The sequence below is a fragment of the Nylanderia fulva genome, unplaced genomic scaffold (genome assembly GCF_048542155.1).
Source record: "Nylanderia fulva isolate GAGA-0341 unplaced genomic scaffold, ASM4854215v1 Scaffold39, whole genome shotgun sequence".
NCBI classification, from domain to species: Eukaryota; Metazoa; Arthropoda; class Insecta; order Hymenoptera; family Formicidae; genus Nylanderia; species Nylanderia fulva.
The window spans coordinates 1468067-1483683 of record NW_028190466.1 but is presented as its reverse complement, the minus strand read 5'-3'; the positions used below and the strand labels follow the sequence as shown (position 1 = coordinate 1483683).

The 15617-nt window shown below is 33.2% G+C and overlaps 3 protein-coding genes across 7 annotated transcripts in view; 1 reads left to right on the top strand and 2 right to left on the bottom strand.

Annotated features, from left to right (window-relative positions):
- Positions 1 to 25: 25 nt before the first annotated feature.
- On the bottom strand, positions 26 to 6235 carry mmy (UDP-N-acetylglucosamine pyrophosphorylase mmy). Of its 2 annotated transcripts, none has more exons than XM_085485763.1 (4): positions 5757 to 6235; positions 3170 to 4106; positions 2634 to 3030; positions 26 to 1622 (listed from the first exon to the last, which is right to left on the bottom strand). In XM_085485763.1, the coding sequence occupies exons 2-4, from the start codon at positions 3646 to 3648 to the stop codon at positions 1083 to 1085; spliced, it is 1416 nt and encodes a 471-aa protein (XP_085341889.1). In that variant the 5' UTR covers positions 3649 to 4106; positions 5757 to 6235; the 3' UTR covers positions 26 to 1082. The 2 variants fall into 2 exon arrangements, with proteins under 2 accessions (XP_085341889.1, XP_085341890.1); XM_085485764.1 differs by lacking the exon at positions 5757 to 6235 and adding an exon at positions 4211 to 4250.
- On the top strand, positions 5824 to 12126 carry Arf51F (ADP-ribosylation factor 6). Of its 3 annotated transcripts, none has more exons than XM_029320542.2 (5): positions 5824 to 6009; positions 8013 to 8124; positions 8335 to 8438; positions 8553 to 8751; positions 8933 to 12126. In XM_029320542.2, the coding sequence occupies exons 2-5, from the start codon at positions 8043 to 8045 to the stop codon at positions 9073 to 9075; spliced, it is 528 nt and encodes a 175-aa protein (XP_029176375.1). In that variant the 5' UTR covers positions 5824 to 6009; positions 8013 to 8042; the 3' UTR covers positions 9076 to 12126. The 3 variants fall into 3 exon arrangements, with proteins under 3 accessions (XP_029176375.1, XP_029176374.1, XP_029176376.1); XM_029320541.2 differs by lacking the exon at positions 5824 to 6009 and adding an exon at positions 7105 to 7472; XM_029320543.2 differs by lacking the exon at positions 5824 to 6009 and adding an exon at positions 7105 to 7545.
- Vps50 (vacuolar protein sorting 50) overlaps positions 9287 to 15617 on the bottom strand; it is a 9871-nt gene continuing 3540 nt past the window's right edge. For both annotated transcript variants that reach the window (XM_029320602.2, XM_029320603.2), the window contains exons 5-9: positions 15196 to 15486; positions 14636 to 15109; positions 14371 to 14492; positions 14107 to 14296; positions 9287 to 13813 (exon numbers count right to left, since the gene is read on the bottom strand). In XM_029320602.2, the coding sequence (XP_029176435.2) occupies positions 13703 to 13813; positions 14107 to 14296; positions 14371 to 14492; positions 14636 to 15109; positions 15196 to 15486 (1188 nt within the window). In that variant the 3' untranslated portion in view covers positions 9287 to 13702. The remainder of the gene's footprint in view (positions 13814 to 14106; positions 14297 to 14370; positions 14493 to 14635; positions 15110 to 15195; positions 15487 to 15617) is intronic.

Sequence of the window (15617 nt, the reverse complement as noted above, 5' to 3'; positions counted from 1 at the left end):
TATGTTATTTTGATAAAAAATAACGTTTAAATTATGAAAACGCGCGTTTTTAATTCCTCTGTACAAAAAAATTCTTAAAAACGATACAGGATACTTCTTCGCTATTGTATAATTATATTTTCGAACGCATTTTACATTTTTACAATTTATAAAATATTTCTTTTCCGAAACATAGAAATTTCTTTGCTATTTAAAATATGATTATTGGAAACTATATGATTTTCAAATCACATTGCGCTTAGATATTCTACATTTTTTCATTTATTATGACGACTTCTATTATTTAATCTGAATATTTTTATTTATTAAATAATGGTTCCACCCAGTTCTTTGGATGAAAAGACATAGTTTTTTATATTTTCAAAATATTTGTTATTTATTTATATATTTGCTAATAATTAAAAACTTTTGTATATTTATTTTTATTTAACATAACAGCATATAAAAATGATTATATATATATATATGTATATATATATATATATTTTTTTTTTTTTAACACTTACAATATTGTGAGATTATCACCAAATTATATATATTATATTTCAATTTATATTAGCCGAAAAAATTCGATGCACAGTTAATATCATGTTTATAAACTTTACATGTCTTCTTCTTTTATCTCTCTGAATAATCAATTTTGAAAGCTTCTAAATAGTATATAGATCTCGAAGTCATCGTTACAAAATACAATTATTATAAAAATCGATATTACTTACATTTTTATAATCTTACTTCATCACAGGAATGTAAATGTCAATATTGTGTTTTCCGAGATTTAATTCATTAAGGCTTCTGGCTCCTCGCCGATCATGTTGAAATTATGACGTCAGAGGCGAGAAAATACACACTAAAAATGTTTTACTGTCAAGGGAAAAGAATAATTCTCAAAAAATATTTTAAAAGTGCGCCAAAGCCATCTGAAATAGAGTTTCATCGAAATATCTTTTCATTTAAACATGACATCTAAGAATTTTCAGCGTGTGCTTTCTCTGACACAATCTAACAATTTAAACAAGGACCCAGGAGCTTCAGCATAGGCCGTAGGCTCATCATCGAATCTTCTTCATTTCGTACTTTGATCATTCAACAACGTTCGGCCCTGCGAAAGACTGATCGTTCGCGACGTGACGCAGATTCTCCCCCGCGTACGAGAGCAGAGGAGAGACCTCGACGTCGTCGCCGACGTCCTTCGCGCCTGCATCCAGCAGCCACTTCCTATGCAAACTGAGCAGATCGGTGCGAGCGGTGCTCGAGCAATCCTGACCGGCGGAATCGCAGTTCTTCAACGGGCTGAACTCCTCCTCACGAGTCCCCTGCCAGACCGCGAAGTTCCTCGCGTAGGGAAACACGTCGAACACGAATTTCTCTATCTTAATACCGTTCGGGACCTTCGGCGTGATCCTCTCCCCATCGTCGTTGACATAAGGAATCTTCTTCTTCGCCGCGTGGAGAATCAGGTCCTTTTCGTGAGAGTACGCGATGTCCTTCAGAAAGTCAACCGTGAAGTAGTGATTGCATATGTTGGCGGCGTTGTACACCAGTTGTCCGTTCTCGTGACGGAGTTCCGCGGTCCCCTTTGTTATCTCGCTGTACTCCACCACCTGATAATGATCCTCCACCTACATTGATCGAGAGAAGTTTTATATTTTCTTTTTTAGATTTCATTTCCGGATCCTGCATCAAGTACATAGGATTTTTAGGCTTTTTTTCATATGTTGTAGTTTATGTCCTGCTGAACAAAAGATGTAATAACTTTGAGCCCATTATATTTTTTGTTCAGCAGATCGTAAGCTACAACATAGATAAAATCCTAGATAAAATCAACTGATTTTCTCACATGTTGTAATTTATGACTTGTTGAACAAAAAATGTAATAGGTTCAAAACTAAATAATAGATGGTTACAGATTTACAGCCAGTCAAACACGAAAAAGGACTTTGCAAGTTGTTGCGTAAGCTACAACATATGAAAAGACCAGCCAGTTCCACCGAAAGTCCAAATTCTACGTATTTGGTACAGGTCCTTTTAGATTCTAGACATAAGTCATTTATATGTACAGGGTGTCCTATAGAAAATTGCTAAAACTAATGTGTCATTTTTAATGCATGCAGTTATTGAGAAAACAAAAATTATGTTGAAAAGAGGAAAGTCTACAGTTTTAAATATAAATAAAATGTTTGTATATATACTAGTTTATTTTATTAAAAAAAAAGTAATGAAAAAAGTGCTAATAATCACATATGTAAATTAATGATAAATATTTTCAAAGTGCACACCATTTGAATTTGTGAAAAATTCTGTTCTTTTACGAAAACGTTTTCTAACATGTCATTTTTAATGTTATTGACGATTATTTTAATAGCTGCTATTAAATCTGGCAATGGTGAAAATATTTATCATTAGTTTATGTAATTTTATGTGGTTATTAGCATTTTTTTCATTACTTTTTATCAATAAAATAAACAGATATACTAGCATTTGATTTATATCTATTAAAAACTGCAGATTTTCCTCTTTCCAACAGATTTTTTATTTTCTCAATAACTGCATTAAAAAATGATTAGTTTCAGCAATTTTCTGGGACTCCTTGATATAGTCTACTTAATCTATAACAAAAAAAGTGTGCATGCCTTGCAAACTACGCCAACAGCTTCGGAGGGTGAGGATTTTTCAATAACTTTAACTCCGCAATCCGTTTCGAAGAGCAAGCAGTATCCTATAAATATAGGATCCGCTACTTTCACCAAGATGTTGTCCACAGAGTGCGCGTGAATGCTCCGGATACCACGCTTAACCATGTCGTCCAGTATCCTGTGGTTCTTCAACGCGCGATACAATCCTCCGTTGCCGTCCGGTGCTTTGGAGACCCGATGCTTGGCGTCCAAAATGATCTTCCCATCCAGGGTGAAACACGGTAGCATACCTTGCTTGAAGGCTCGGACGTTTCTTTCTTTCAAACCAAAATATTCGTGCTGGCTCAGATACGCCACGGTAGCTTCATGAGTAGCGTCACTGGTAAGGATGTACCTGAAGAGAAAGAGAAAGAGGATAAAACTTAGACATTCAGCTTCTTTTTCTTACAATATACTATTATATATTATACTACATACTATACAATATACTATTATATATATATTATTAATATATTATTTTTTTGACTACGCACCAAGTTATCTCTCCACGTACTCCACAACGTTGCTCTGCCATGTTCTGCAAGCGAAGTATCCTCTCCGCTTGCAGCTGGAAGAGAGTCTTATGGGATGGCAGGTCAACGTCGAACATCCCCTTGGGATAGGTCACCCCTAGACGCGTGCCCTGGCCACCTGCCATCAGTAACACAGCGACACGACCCTCAGCAACCTCCGTCAGACCAAGGTCCTCGTACCTCCCCAGTTCCTCCTTGGTCGAGGTCCTGACAGAGGCAATTTTTCCCTCATCGATGGGCTGCACCTTGTCATCCAGCTTACCCTGAGCGACACACTGGGAGGATTCCACAGCTCTTTTGAAGTACGCAGTGGTCTCTTGCAGATCCAATTCCTGCACATCGTTCTCCAGCTGGTTCCTATCCTCATCGGTGAGCTCCTCCCAAAATCTCAGGAGATGTCCCTGCTCGTGCTCGTCCAGTTTCCTCTTTAGAGCCTCCATACTCGTCGTCCGGCCCCTTTTGACACTTGTCAGCTGTTTTTGACAGCTTGTCGAATAATACAGTATCCGCTTATCGCGCGTCGCGTTTACCGTTCTCTCCGCAATTTCGCAGTTGTCGAGGGACAGAAATCGCGTTGAGGAGACCAGGTAAGCGGAGCAACAGGTATGCGAGCATCGGCCCACCTGTCTGACAGGTAAAGCGGCAGCCGGGCGGCGTCGACGTTCACCTTCACTTTCACGAGTCCACGTAGCCGGATTCGATTTCTCTTATCGACCCCTCCCGTTCGGCCGGGGCCTCTCTACACCCGTAATTCTCCTTTTCTTCGTCGCCGATGCCGTCCATGGCTGTCGGGAGGAAAGTCATCTCTCTTTCTCTCTCCCTCTCTCTTCTTCGATGCAACGATGAACTGGCGGATAACCTGTTATTGTTTCTCTCGTCTTCCTCCCGATTGTCGAAGCTGAACAAAAGAGATGAATATATATTTGTATGCTCGTGATCCTGATAAGAGGCGCTTTTGTGAAATTATTGCCCGGATAAGCCGCTGTCATAAATTGCTTATACTTAATAAACACGTGTAAAATTTCCGGCCGCGCCGGCAAGCGCGAAAGGTGAAAGGTGAACGAGAGAGAGAGGGAATGATGAATGACCTTGATTATATGGGAGCAACTCTGGAATGCGCTTTTCTATATCGCGATTTTGTCATTTACATATTTGATAAAGATTTGTAAATAAAATATAATTATTGACATATATAAAAAGATTTATATATATATATATATATATATATATATATATATATATATATAGAATATTTTCTACATATATTTTTAATTATATAAAAAAATAAAAATGCCTAAATTTCGTATTTTGTTCTGAATAATATATTTAAATACGTTTGCTGATAATAAAAAACAACAGAATGGATGAGTGTATATTGAATGTATAAATAATTATAATGCAATTAATAATGATAAAAGAGTTTATTTTTTCTGTTTATCTTTCTCTCTTTTCTCTCTCTTTACACTCTTTCTATATTTAAAATAATTAAAGAATATTTTCAATTTTTAAGAGAAAAACTGAATGTCACTTTTTATGTAAAAATTAATTTATTTTATTATATAAAATAAGCAATAAAAGTTGAAATATAATTTTTTATACGTTATTTTTATATATTTTATTATTGTTATATTTTTAAATAATTTTTCAATATATATATATATATATCTTCATCATCATGTTCTTATATATGTTCGCAGTTATACATCGATTTTAATCTTTGGAAAAGGAAACTCTGATAAGCGAGTGATATACTGTCACCATGATACAATGTTGTAAGATAATACGAGTATTATTAATTGTTGTGCCAATAAAATCATAATATTTGCTCAAACATATAATTTGTATGCTTTTTTAAAACACACTTAAAGTATGGAAAGAATAATTAAAGATACATTTGTGCAGTATAATTATATAATTAATTGTCTTTTAATTATATATATATATATACATATATATTTTTTTTTTACTTTTTTAGTTTATTTGATTTTTACTTTTATGTAATGTATAAATCTTGCTGCATTTTACATTTTTTTACTTTTTTACATTTTCCCCTCTTTTTGTTAAAAATTAAAAGCAAATCGAATATTTTATTTTAAATTTTATGCAGTAAAATAATTACATTACTTCTTTATAAAAGTAAAACTCTTCTCTCGACCATACTGGCAAATATTATTTATTAAATCACAACGTTTCGACCCTTCTTTGAGTCCTTATCAAATAATTTGTGAAAATAAAAATAAAATTATAATTTTATTTTTATTTTCACAAATCACTTGATAAAGACTCAAAGAAGGGTCTAAACGTTGTGATTTAATAAATAATATATTCTCAAATATCTACGTTTTTATTTATTACTCTTTATATTTTAATAAATAAATTTTTCTGAATATATAAAAAGCGACTCTTACATTTTATCTCGGGACGGAGAAAAGTTTCGACACAGTTTTGACATTTAAATAAATTTCTCGGATACTCGCAGATACTCGTTTATTATTGCCGAACGCGAGAAAAAAATTGCGATTGAACTGCAGAGACCCGCGATACCTACCGCCAGTTTCGGCGCGTCCAGTGATTCCCGGCGGCGCCGCTAGATGGCGCGAGCGCTCGCCCGCGCTCCCACGATACTTCCGCGAGTCTGTGACGATGACGATCGTCGTCGCGGCGGCGAGGAAATAAGCGGCCTCCACGTGCGCGCGATGCCAGGACGAGACCTCTTCTACGACGACGACGTCCGGCTACGCGCATCGATGTTGTGATGTGTCAGCAGCGAAGTACTCGCTCTGCTCCGTAGATGTTTCTCGGTGAGTTGTCAGTTGTCATCCGCGCGCGCGCACTCTGCCCTCTTCCGTCAGCGGACAACGACATCGTCTTGGAGAATTCCTTCTCTTTTTTCCGCGAAAATCCATTTCGACGGATTTTTCGCTGATATCAGCGGATTTTGCGATCAGAACTTTGGTTTGACATTGTCGCCTACACGCGAACACGCCTTATTTTCGCGCACAGGAATTTATCTGCCCGTTTCTCTCGCGTCTTCTGCACTTTTTTGCCCTCTCTCTCATTTCTTTCTAATCGCGTTCTGTTGGAGAGTTCTCGTATACTTCCCGTATTTAAAATCACCCAACTATTCAGCGAGCATATCTCATTTTGACGTTTAATGACGTCATTTGACAGTTAATGACGTTATTTGACATTTAACGACGTTATTTATGTCAGTTTGCTACTTCGGTATATATTTTCTCAAACACAGAATTTGTTTTAGTAGCACTTTTTAGTGAAAAGTTGCACCTATTTAAAAAACCGTCGAACAGAATTTCTTCGATTTAAATATTTTTGAAAAAAAGTAAGAGAAAAATTCTTCTTGAAAAATTTTAACATCTCTACTTTATTATTATTTTTAGTCAGTTTGCTACTTCGGTATACATTTTCTCAAACACAGGATTTGTTTTAGTTGCACTTTTTAGTGAAAAGTTGCACTTTTTATCAAAAAGTTGCACCTATTTAAAAAACCGTCGAAGAGAATTATTCCTTCGATTTAAATATTTTTGAAAAAAATGTAAGAGAAAAATTCTTGAAAAATTTCAACATTTCTACTTTATTATTTTTTCCGTTGCTTCTTTAATTCTCCAACGAGAGAGCGTATAAATATATATATATATATATATTTGTCCGTTTCTCTTGCACCATCTGCCCTTTTTTTACTTCCCACATTTTCTCCCCAAAAATATATCTTCAATTTAATTTTAAATTGTCAAAAAGTGCAAAGAATTGACCGAATTAATTAAATCAATTTTTTTCTCCTTTTTTTTCGATTCTCTGAAATTTGACAGGAGGAATTTGACAGGAGGAATTTGACAGGAGAGAGGGAGAAAGAATGAAAGAGGGGGAGAGTGCAACTGAAACGGTTCGCGGAGATCTATTTTGAACGCGGAGAGTGCAGCTAAAAACGAACGACCGCAGGACTACACCCTGTATACATTTTATATATATATATATATATATATACATATACACATATATATATTATATATAATATATACATGTATATATTCGGCGGCCGATAAATGTTCGCGCGCGCAAAGAGAGATAGGTTATAAAAGGGAAGTGATTGACCGCCTGACACGATCTCGTCTGTCTCTCTCTCTCCCTCTTTCCCTCTCTCTCACTCTCCGTGTTTATCCGCGTTTAACCGCAAGTCGTTCCCCGCTTCCGATATCGCGATGAGGGATTCGTAGCGGAGGCTTAAAGATATTCTAATCTGCGAGAGGTAAATCTGTCAATCGGTGCCATCTCTCTTAAAACGCTGATAAGGATATGGCGATAAGGCGTGGGATTTAAACGTAGGCTTTAAAAGGATGGGTATACACGTTGCGTGCGTTTGCCTGTATGTGTGTGCGTGTCTATTTCATTTCCGTCAAGCTTCGTTGACACGATTACGCGAGGAGGCGGCTTTTTTTGTTCCCGCTAACCGGTTCGCGCCGGCTTCTGGAATCTCGAGATCTGCAGCACTTGATAATTCATTGACATTATTGTTGCATTCGATGCGTTAGAAACGTGTATATACTTGTCTATATATGTGCACGTACACACACACACACACAGGCACACACAACTTTATTGGCATCATCCTGATTTAAGGAAAATTGCGTTGCACGAGATGCATTTGTTTGTAATAATTTAACTGGCTGAACGAATTTTATCATGTTAACTTTTGTGCCTGAGATTTGACAGATCGTCAGCCAGGTTTGATAGGGTCTTGAGATTTTCATCGGAACGGATGTGAGCCTTTGCATTTTGTGAAACACAGGTGCCGGGTGCCTAGAACGCAGCTGGCAAAATGGGCAAGTTGTTGTCAAAGATCTTTGGCAACAAGGAGATGCGTATTCTCATGTTAGGACTGGACGCTGCAGGAAAAACTAGTATCCTTTTACGTAAACGCAATTGTATTCTTTAATGTGACATGCTATTTTTGCTTTGTTTCATCTCTTTTCTACCTTTGCGCTATTCAAAACTCTTATGTAATTTAAACCATTGTAAGCAAAATGGTTTGTCATGTATCGTGTATTATATAATAATGCATATGATGTCTTTTCTGTACAAATCTGTTTTCCTTAACAAAATTATATCAGCAATATTGTATAAACTTAAACTAGGACAGTCTGTGACAACTATACCAACTGTAGGATTCAATGTAGAAACAGTTACCTATAAGAATGTTAAATTTAATGTATGGGTAAGTCTGAAATTTTCCTGTTTAGTCATCTACAAAAATTAGGAAATTATTTATAAAGTTACTTTTAATCTCTTAATTAAAAATCACTAAAATTATCTATTCCTTTGTGTTTAGGATGTGGGTGGCCAAGATAAAATACGTCCGTTATGGCGTCATTATTACACTGGGACGCAAGGACTTATTTTTGTAGTAGATTGTGCAGATCGGGATAGAATCGACGAAGCCCGCCAGGAACTTCATCGAATCATAAACGATAGAGAAATGCGTGATGCGATTATCTTAATTTTCGCTAATAAACAAGATCTTCCTGATGGTGAGTGACATTGCAGAGCAATTATATAAACATATCTATTTATTTTTTGATAGTGATATGTATCCAAGCCCAGGTAGCAAGCATATGTCATTTTGACGTCAGTTTGCTACTTTTAAGATGTTTGATAAGACACTTATATGGTTTCTACATATAACTTTTGTCTTTGTACTTGTTTATCTAGCAATGAAACCGCATGAAATACAAGAAAAATTGGGATTAACTAGGATACGAGATAGAAATTGGTACGTTCAGCCATCTTGTGCCACAACAGGAGATGGGCTTTATGAAGGCCTTACGTGGTTAACCAGTAATCATAAATTATGAGCAAATATTTATTTTTCACAAATTAGCATATATATATATATATATATATATATATATATATATATATGTATATATATATATATATATATATATATATATATGGAGAATACACGTTTGCTTTGTATTTTTATTTTAATTTGTCATGTGGAGGCTTCTGTCAAGACAAACAACTGACAATGATAGGTTTGACGAGATCTTTTTCACGAGCAAAGTTATTGCAGGTGCAAAAGCGAAAGAGAAAAACAATATAAAGACAACTATTAATGGTGTGTTCCAATAATATCGATACTAGGTGAATAGTAATTTATTGAGGTACCAAGGGACGTGACCTTTTATTACTAGCTATTTATCCCAGTCCATGGAGATAATGATATACTGAATAGGGTTTGACATCGCTCTGTAACATATTCACACAAGTGTTTCGTATAAGTTGTACAAGTTACAAAAAAGTTACATGAAAAAAAGATCTAGTTATGATATTAAAGGGTTCACGGATTCACAAGGATTAGTATACTGTATAACTTACCTTTGTGCGGAGGATTTTATCTAATATCTATATAATTGTTATTCGAGGGGAAATTTGAGTTTTCTCGAAAAACTGAGAGCACCTCGAGTTTTTGACAGATTACAAGTAGATTTTTGACTTTGCAATATCTTGTTGTCAAAATGCTATCGTCTAATATGTATTATATAATATTCGTACACACATAGTCCGTGAATATAATACGTGAGTAAATTTGCAGCACCTAATGTCGAGACTTTTATATAGCGCAGCGAAATTTATTTCATTAGAGTGAACATCTGTCGCTTATTTATATCTTTTGTGCCGAAAAAATGCTCGTAATTCATTGATTTTTGGTGACATATGTCTTCCAACTTGATAAAAATGACATTTTAATTCTCACTTTTTTCCTTTACGTTTGTCTCGATAACGCTGGATATAGATGATTTTTTAAAAATGATATTTTATTTGAAAAATGCAAAGAAATGTGTCTAATGTATCACCGGCGTTCTTATTAATAACGCACAAGTATAATATATTGAAAAAAAATGTAGTGCAACATGGAGTTATCGGTTTACTGATATTGTGAGCTCAAAAACCAAAAACAAAGAAATAGGAAAAATAATAATGTTACAAAAAGAGCGTAACAACACATTGAATCTGCCAATATTTTTTACCGTTTAAGTGAGTATCAGATAATAAAGCATAATATAGTATTAGGTCGCAACAATCAGACCATTAAACGGCATTTTACGAATGAGATAAGTGTTTCTGTGACTGTTTCATTTCTCATAGTATAATCTGTAGCGTTAAGATTAGTAAGAAATAACATATTTCAGATTCATAAATGAATTCATACAAGTTTACAAGTGTTCAAAGTGTTTATATAATTAATTATTGAATCAAATTTGAGTTTTCGAGTAAATTATAGCGATTAATTATTATCGTCAAAAAATTTTGACATTTACATCTTGTTTACACATTCCACGGTACGTTAGCGACTTAGACTGTTTATAGAGAAACATTTTAGTTATACGAAATAATTGTATCTCTCTTTTTTTTTTTTGTTGACTGGAGACGTTTTTTCAAACGTAAGTTTGCATAAAACTTTCTCAGCATCCGTACCATTAATATTAAGTATCTCGTTTGAGAAGGAAGTTGGACGCGAAGTTGAGAGCTTCATTCTCTGTGTAAAAAATCATATAAATCAGGCGAAAGGACTGTTTTTTCCAGAATGTATTAGCTATATTAATTAACACTTTATGGCCATGTATTTGTACAATCGCATCCCTCATCTCTGCATTTTTTAACAATGTTTCAAATAGCAAATGTCATTACGTATTGTGTACTAACTATATAAAAAAAATATATATATCTATATTCTTTTAAATACAAGTATGATAAATTGTTACGTTTTACCATTTGGCTTTAACAGGAGCCACTTTCTCATTATTAAAGAAATGTAATGTTGCGATATTAATTGACGAAATTTTTTGTACATAAATATGTTTGATATATTCCAAGTTTATGTCGAATGGTTTTTTTCCACACGTTCGCATTAACATTCTAAAAAAAGAAAAAAAACGAGAAAAGATTTTTGAGAACTAAAATAAAAAATGTTGACAGAGAGCAAGGAAACAATACACAGATAAGATTTCATTTTTCAAAAAGAAAAAGTTTCAGAAGAAAAATAGAAAAGGAAGAAGAAATAAACGAACAATTTCACTTCCAAGTAACAATTATAGAGAATATTTTGCTTCATTAATGTCAGTCTAAAGACTGAAGATAGCAAGAATCTTGCAGCATTAGAGAAAAGTTTATGTAAGACTATTTTTCACATATAGAAATAATTACTATATATAATCTCTTGTTACATGACGAGTTTATATCCGGTAGTAACTTTATTTAAATTTATATCTCTTGATTTCTCGGAGATAAAAATAGCGAAAAGAACGATAAAAATAAGATTACAACACCGGATTCTATAAAAGTATACATATAGTCCTCAATCTCAGTTCAGCAAGTAGTTTTGTTACGATATTATACTCTTTATACATAGAAAAAAATTCATAAGCATTTAAATATAGGTGTGTGTGCGTATGTGTGTGTGTATGTGTGTATGTGTGTGTGGGGCTTGCTACAAAATTTTTAGACAATTTAATATTATCAGTGTTATATAGAGATCCTAAAATATATTGCCATTTTGGAGGAAGATGCGCTGAAGATTTTTAAAGAAACATACAGTAACATATTCTTTATATATATATATATATATATATATATATATATATATATATATATATATATATTCGTTTAGTTAAAATATATTCAGAGATTTGCCATTTATATTAAAATTAATAACATTTCATAAATACATATATCCTATCAGGGGCCACGAAAAAATTAGGCTTGTTAAAAAGGTAAAAAAAAAAAAACGCTTTGGAATATAAGAAATAATATTATACGACATGAAACGACGCTATATTACACATCAACCAGAGAATTCCTAATGCAACAATCGTATTGAATATTTCTAAAAAACAAAATACCTGTTTTTTAGAAAAAAAATAAGGACTCAGGAATAAGAAAAGTAATACAGTTCCGTTAATTTACAGTTATTTATATCTGTCGTTTAAATAAAGTTTATAGTTTGTTACATTGTGAATTACATATGCCTCTAAATATTATATTACAAAATATCGTTTATAAAACAAAATTCAATACTTTAGAAACTTTCATTAAATTATTCATAAATGTATAAAAATATAAAAAAGAACAAAAGAGTTTGTTGGTGCATCAGGAGCTTTTTGGTTTATGGTGTGTGTATATGAAATATATAATGTAATATAAATATAATAGCAATTTTTACGAAATCGAGGATCGACGAAGCTAGAAAGTATATATGTACTTGTATATTACTATCATTTGTATAATAAAATTTTTTTTAAATTGTGCATTTTCTGGTGTGTGTATATATATATATAATATATACACACACATACAATGCATTTAAACACACGTTCGTTACTTATGATAATAATAATTCGTAGATATATACAAAGAGAAGATAAAAATATTTTACTGTTTCTTTTTTATATATGCTTTATAGTATCCTCAAAGTTTACATAAAAAGAAAACGAATCGTAAAGTAAAATAAATTATAAAAATTATTCAGTGGAAAGTCATGGTTTTATTATTTCAACAGCCAGTATGATTATTTGTGAGTAGAATGAGACATCAGTCACATTATCTTCCGAATTTTACACTTTGGCTTTGACAATATTATTAATAAAAAAAATTAATATACGAAATGTATGGTATATACAAGATATGCAAAAAAAAGGAAATGTTATACATCATACTTTTAATTTATGTACTTTGGCTCTTTATAAAAATATAGGACAAAACTATGTAAAATCGAAAATTCTTAAAATAGATGAATAGAAGAAAACATCACTGATGCAATATTTTTACATAAGAAAAACTGAATTTTTTTTTCTCTAAAATTAATATAATCATGACACAGATACAGATCATAAGTAAAAACATTTTTAGTGTAAAATCAGTAGCAATATTGAGTTTCTTAGTTAATACTCTATGTTAATATTCTAATTATAAACTTATAGATCCACATGAGATTCATATAATCTTTGCGCGTTTTCACATTCGAGAGATTTAATGTATTAAAAATAAGCTTAAATTTCATTCAAACACGCGCGTTTTAATACAGATTCCCACATGGTTTAATTATATAGACTCTAAAATATCATGTATGTGTTAAAATATTTGTAATATATACATTAGAGCTAATAGTTAGTATATCGTAAAAGCCTTTCTTGTCGAACTGTGTGAGAGATTCACATATATACATAATATTCTGTTCATAAATATATTAAAATATGGCTCGCTCGATTCTTCATCGCGGACTCGAAGATCTCAAATTTGATGCAATAATTTCAAACACACGAATATCTCATCAGATCATTTTCTCTCAATAACATACTTAAAAAATTCGTTCTACTGTACAACTAACAACGCGCGATTTCTCTCCCATTTGATAAATATATCTCAAATACTTCCTATCTCGATATAACCCTGGACAGATCTGTAATAAATAGTTGGATGCTATCTACTGGATCGTTGCTCTTCCGCAAGCGCTATCAATCGTTGCCGAGTTTTTTTATTGTTTTGACATGTTGCCGAAATCAATCCGACTAAATGTTTCACTGAGTATTCCTAGAAAACAATTATTATACATCAGTATTTTTTATAATTTATTATTTATACTAATTTATATTATATTTAATATTATATAATAATATATTATAATCTAATTTATCTTATTTATTAATATTTTTAATATTATAATAAATTTATTATATATATATATATATATATATATTTATATAATATATATTATACATATAATTTATATTATATAATATATATTATATATATAATTTATCATATGTGGAGAAAAAAATTCACCTTAGCATCGCGCATTTATAATAATTACGAATTTTCAATACCTTGTGCTCCTTAATCCATTCTTCAAAGCTATTCTCAGGAAGGTAATACGCTTTAATATACAATTCGACATATTCCCTGTGCGGCATAGGTCTTAACGATGTCACATTTTCAAATTTGGACTTTAGCTGCGTGAAATCGAGCTGCATCAGAGCTCTGCCGCCATTCGAACACTTCTTAGCATTGGAGAACCTGGAATAGGACATTTCCCATCAATATGGATCTTTCATTTACAATATTATATTTGGTAACAAAAATTCTGCTACCCTTCCACTAAGGTGTGTGTAATCAAGTGAGCAACGTTTTCCCATACCGCATTGCATACATCTACATTTAAAGGAATGTACGTTCCAATAACGTTGAGTCTTTCATTCAAGGTGCATATTTCCTAGAAAAATAAATAAATATATATATATATATAAAATAAACAATTAAATTATAATATATATATAATACATTGTATATAATGTATATATATAAAATATATATGTACAATATGTAGTCGACTTGTTGCTCAACAGGTATACATACTTGGATGAGTGCATCGATATAATTGCTATGTTGAGACATGACGTCCGTCACTTCCCAGTTGACCTTGTTCATCAAGTTTAAGATGTTCGCGACGTCGAACGCCTGCGAAGCCACCGCCATGTAAACCGGTTTCCTCAGATCCGCGGTGGATGCTATCGTTTGCATGTAAAACTGATGTAAAAATCCTCTTTGGGGACTGTTGGCGATGAGATGCTCCAAGTAAGGTCTCAGGCCTTCGTACTGCTGTCCCAAGAAGATCAGAGACTCGACGGCAACGATACGTTCTGTTAATCCGTGAAGCTTCTCGGGCTGCGACAGATTCACGATGGACGAAAGCTGAGGTTGTCTCACTTTATCGCAATTCCCATTACCATTTTCCTCCATCGCGTCGTTCTCAGAGATGATCAGACTCTCTCTGATTCGTGTTAAGGATAACTTCAACTTTGGACTGTACAAGGAATCGCTGTTGATTTGCTGCAAACAAGAGAGATTCAGAGTATTTCAAACTACATTGTCCAGTCATACAATTGTATGAAAAATCATAATCAATGTAAACTTACAAGATCCGATGTGAAGAACAAGTGAACCGTGTAGAAGCACAATTCGAAGAACTGTATCATACTTTGGATGACGGTGACTGCGATTGATCGTAGAAGTCTTGACATTTGTAGGTACTTGCCGCAGACTCTCAGTATGCTTAACGTTGTATTTGTAACCATCGGTCCAGACTGTTTGAGTTTGCACTTCTTTTTGCTAACTCTAGCATGATCTGATTCATCAACATATTCATGCTTCAATTCATCCGGAATATCATCGTCGGACTCGTCCGAAAAATACGCAGGTAGATTAACCTAAGTGAGAAAAAAAAAGGTACATCAATACATTATTTTGAAAAGCATCCCAAGTAGCAAAGTGACGTCAAAATAACGTATACTTGCGCTATCTGGGGTATTAAGACATGTGTTACGTACAGGATGTCTCA

Bases quoted from the DNA above. Each gene is read 5' to 3' on its own strand.
- mmy (XM_085485763.1), bottom strand. From the start codon at position 3,648: ATGGAGGCTCTAAAGAGGAAACTGGACGAGCACGAGCAGGGACATCTC. The intron at 3,031-3,169 runs GTGCGTAGTCAA...CTTTCTCTTCAG, and splicing joins GTACGTGGAGAGATAACTTG to GTACATCCTTACCAGTGACG. The intron at 1,623-2,633 runs GCATGCACACTT...CGATCAATGTAG, and splicing joins CTGTTGGCGTAGTTTGCAAG to GTGGAGGATCATTATCAGGT.
- Arf51F (XM_029320542.2), top strand. From the start codon at position 8,043: ATGGGCAAGTTGTTGTCAAAGATCTTTGGCAACAAGGAGATGCGTATT. The intron at 8,125-8,334 runs GTATCCTTTTAC...AAATTATATCAG, and splicing joins GGACGCTGCAGGAAAAACTA to CAATATTGTATAAACTTAAA. The intron at 8,439-8,552 runs GTAAGTCTGAAA...CTTTGTGTTTAG, and splicing joins ATGTTAAATTTAATGTATGG to GATGTGGGTGGCCAAGATAA.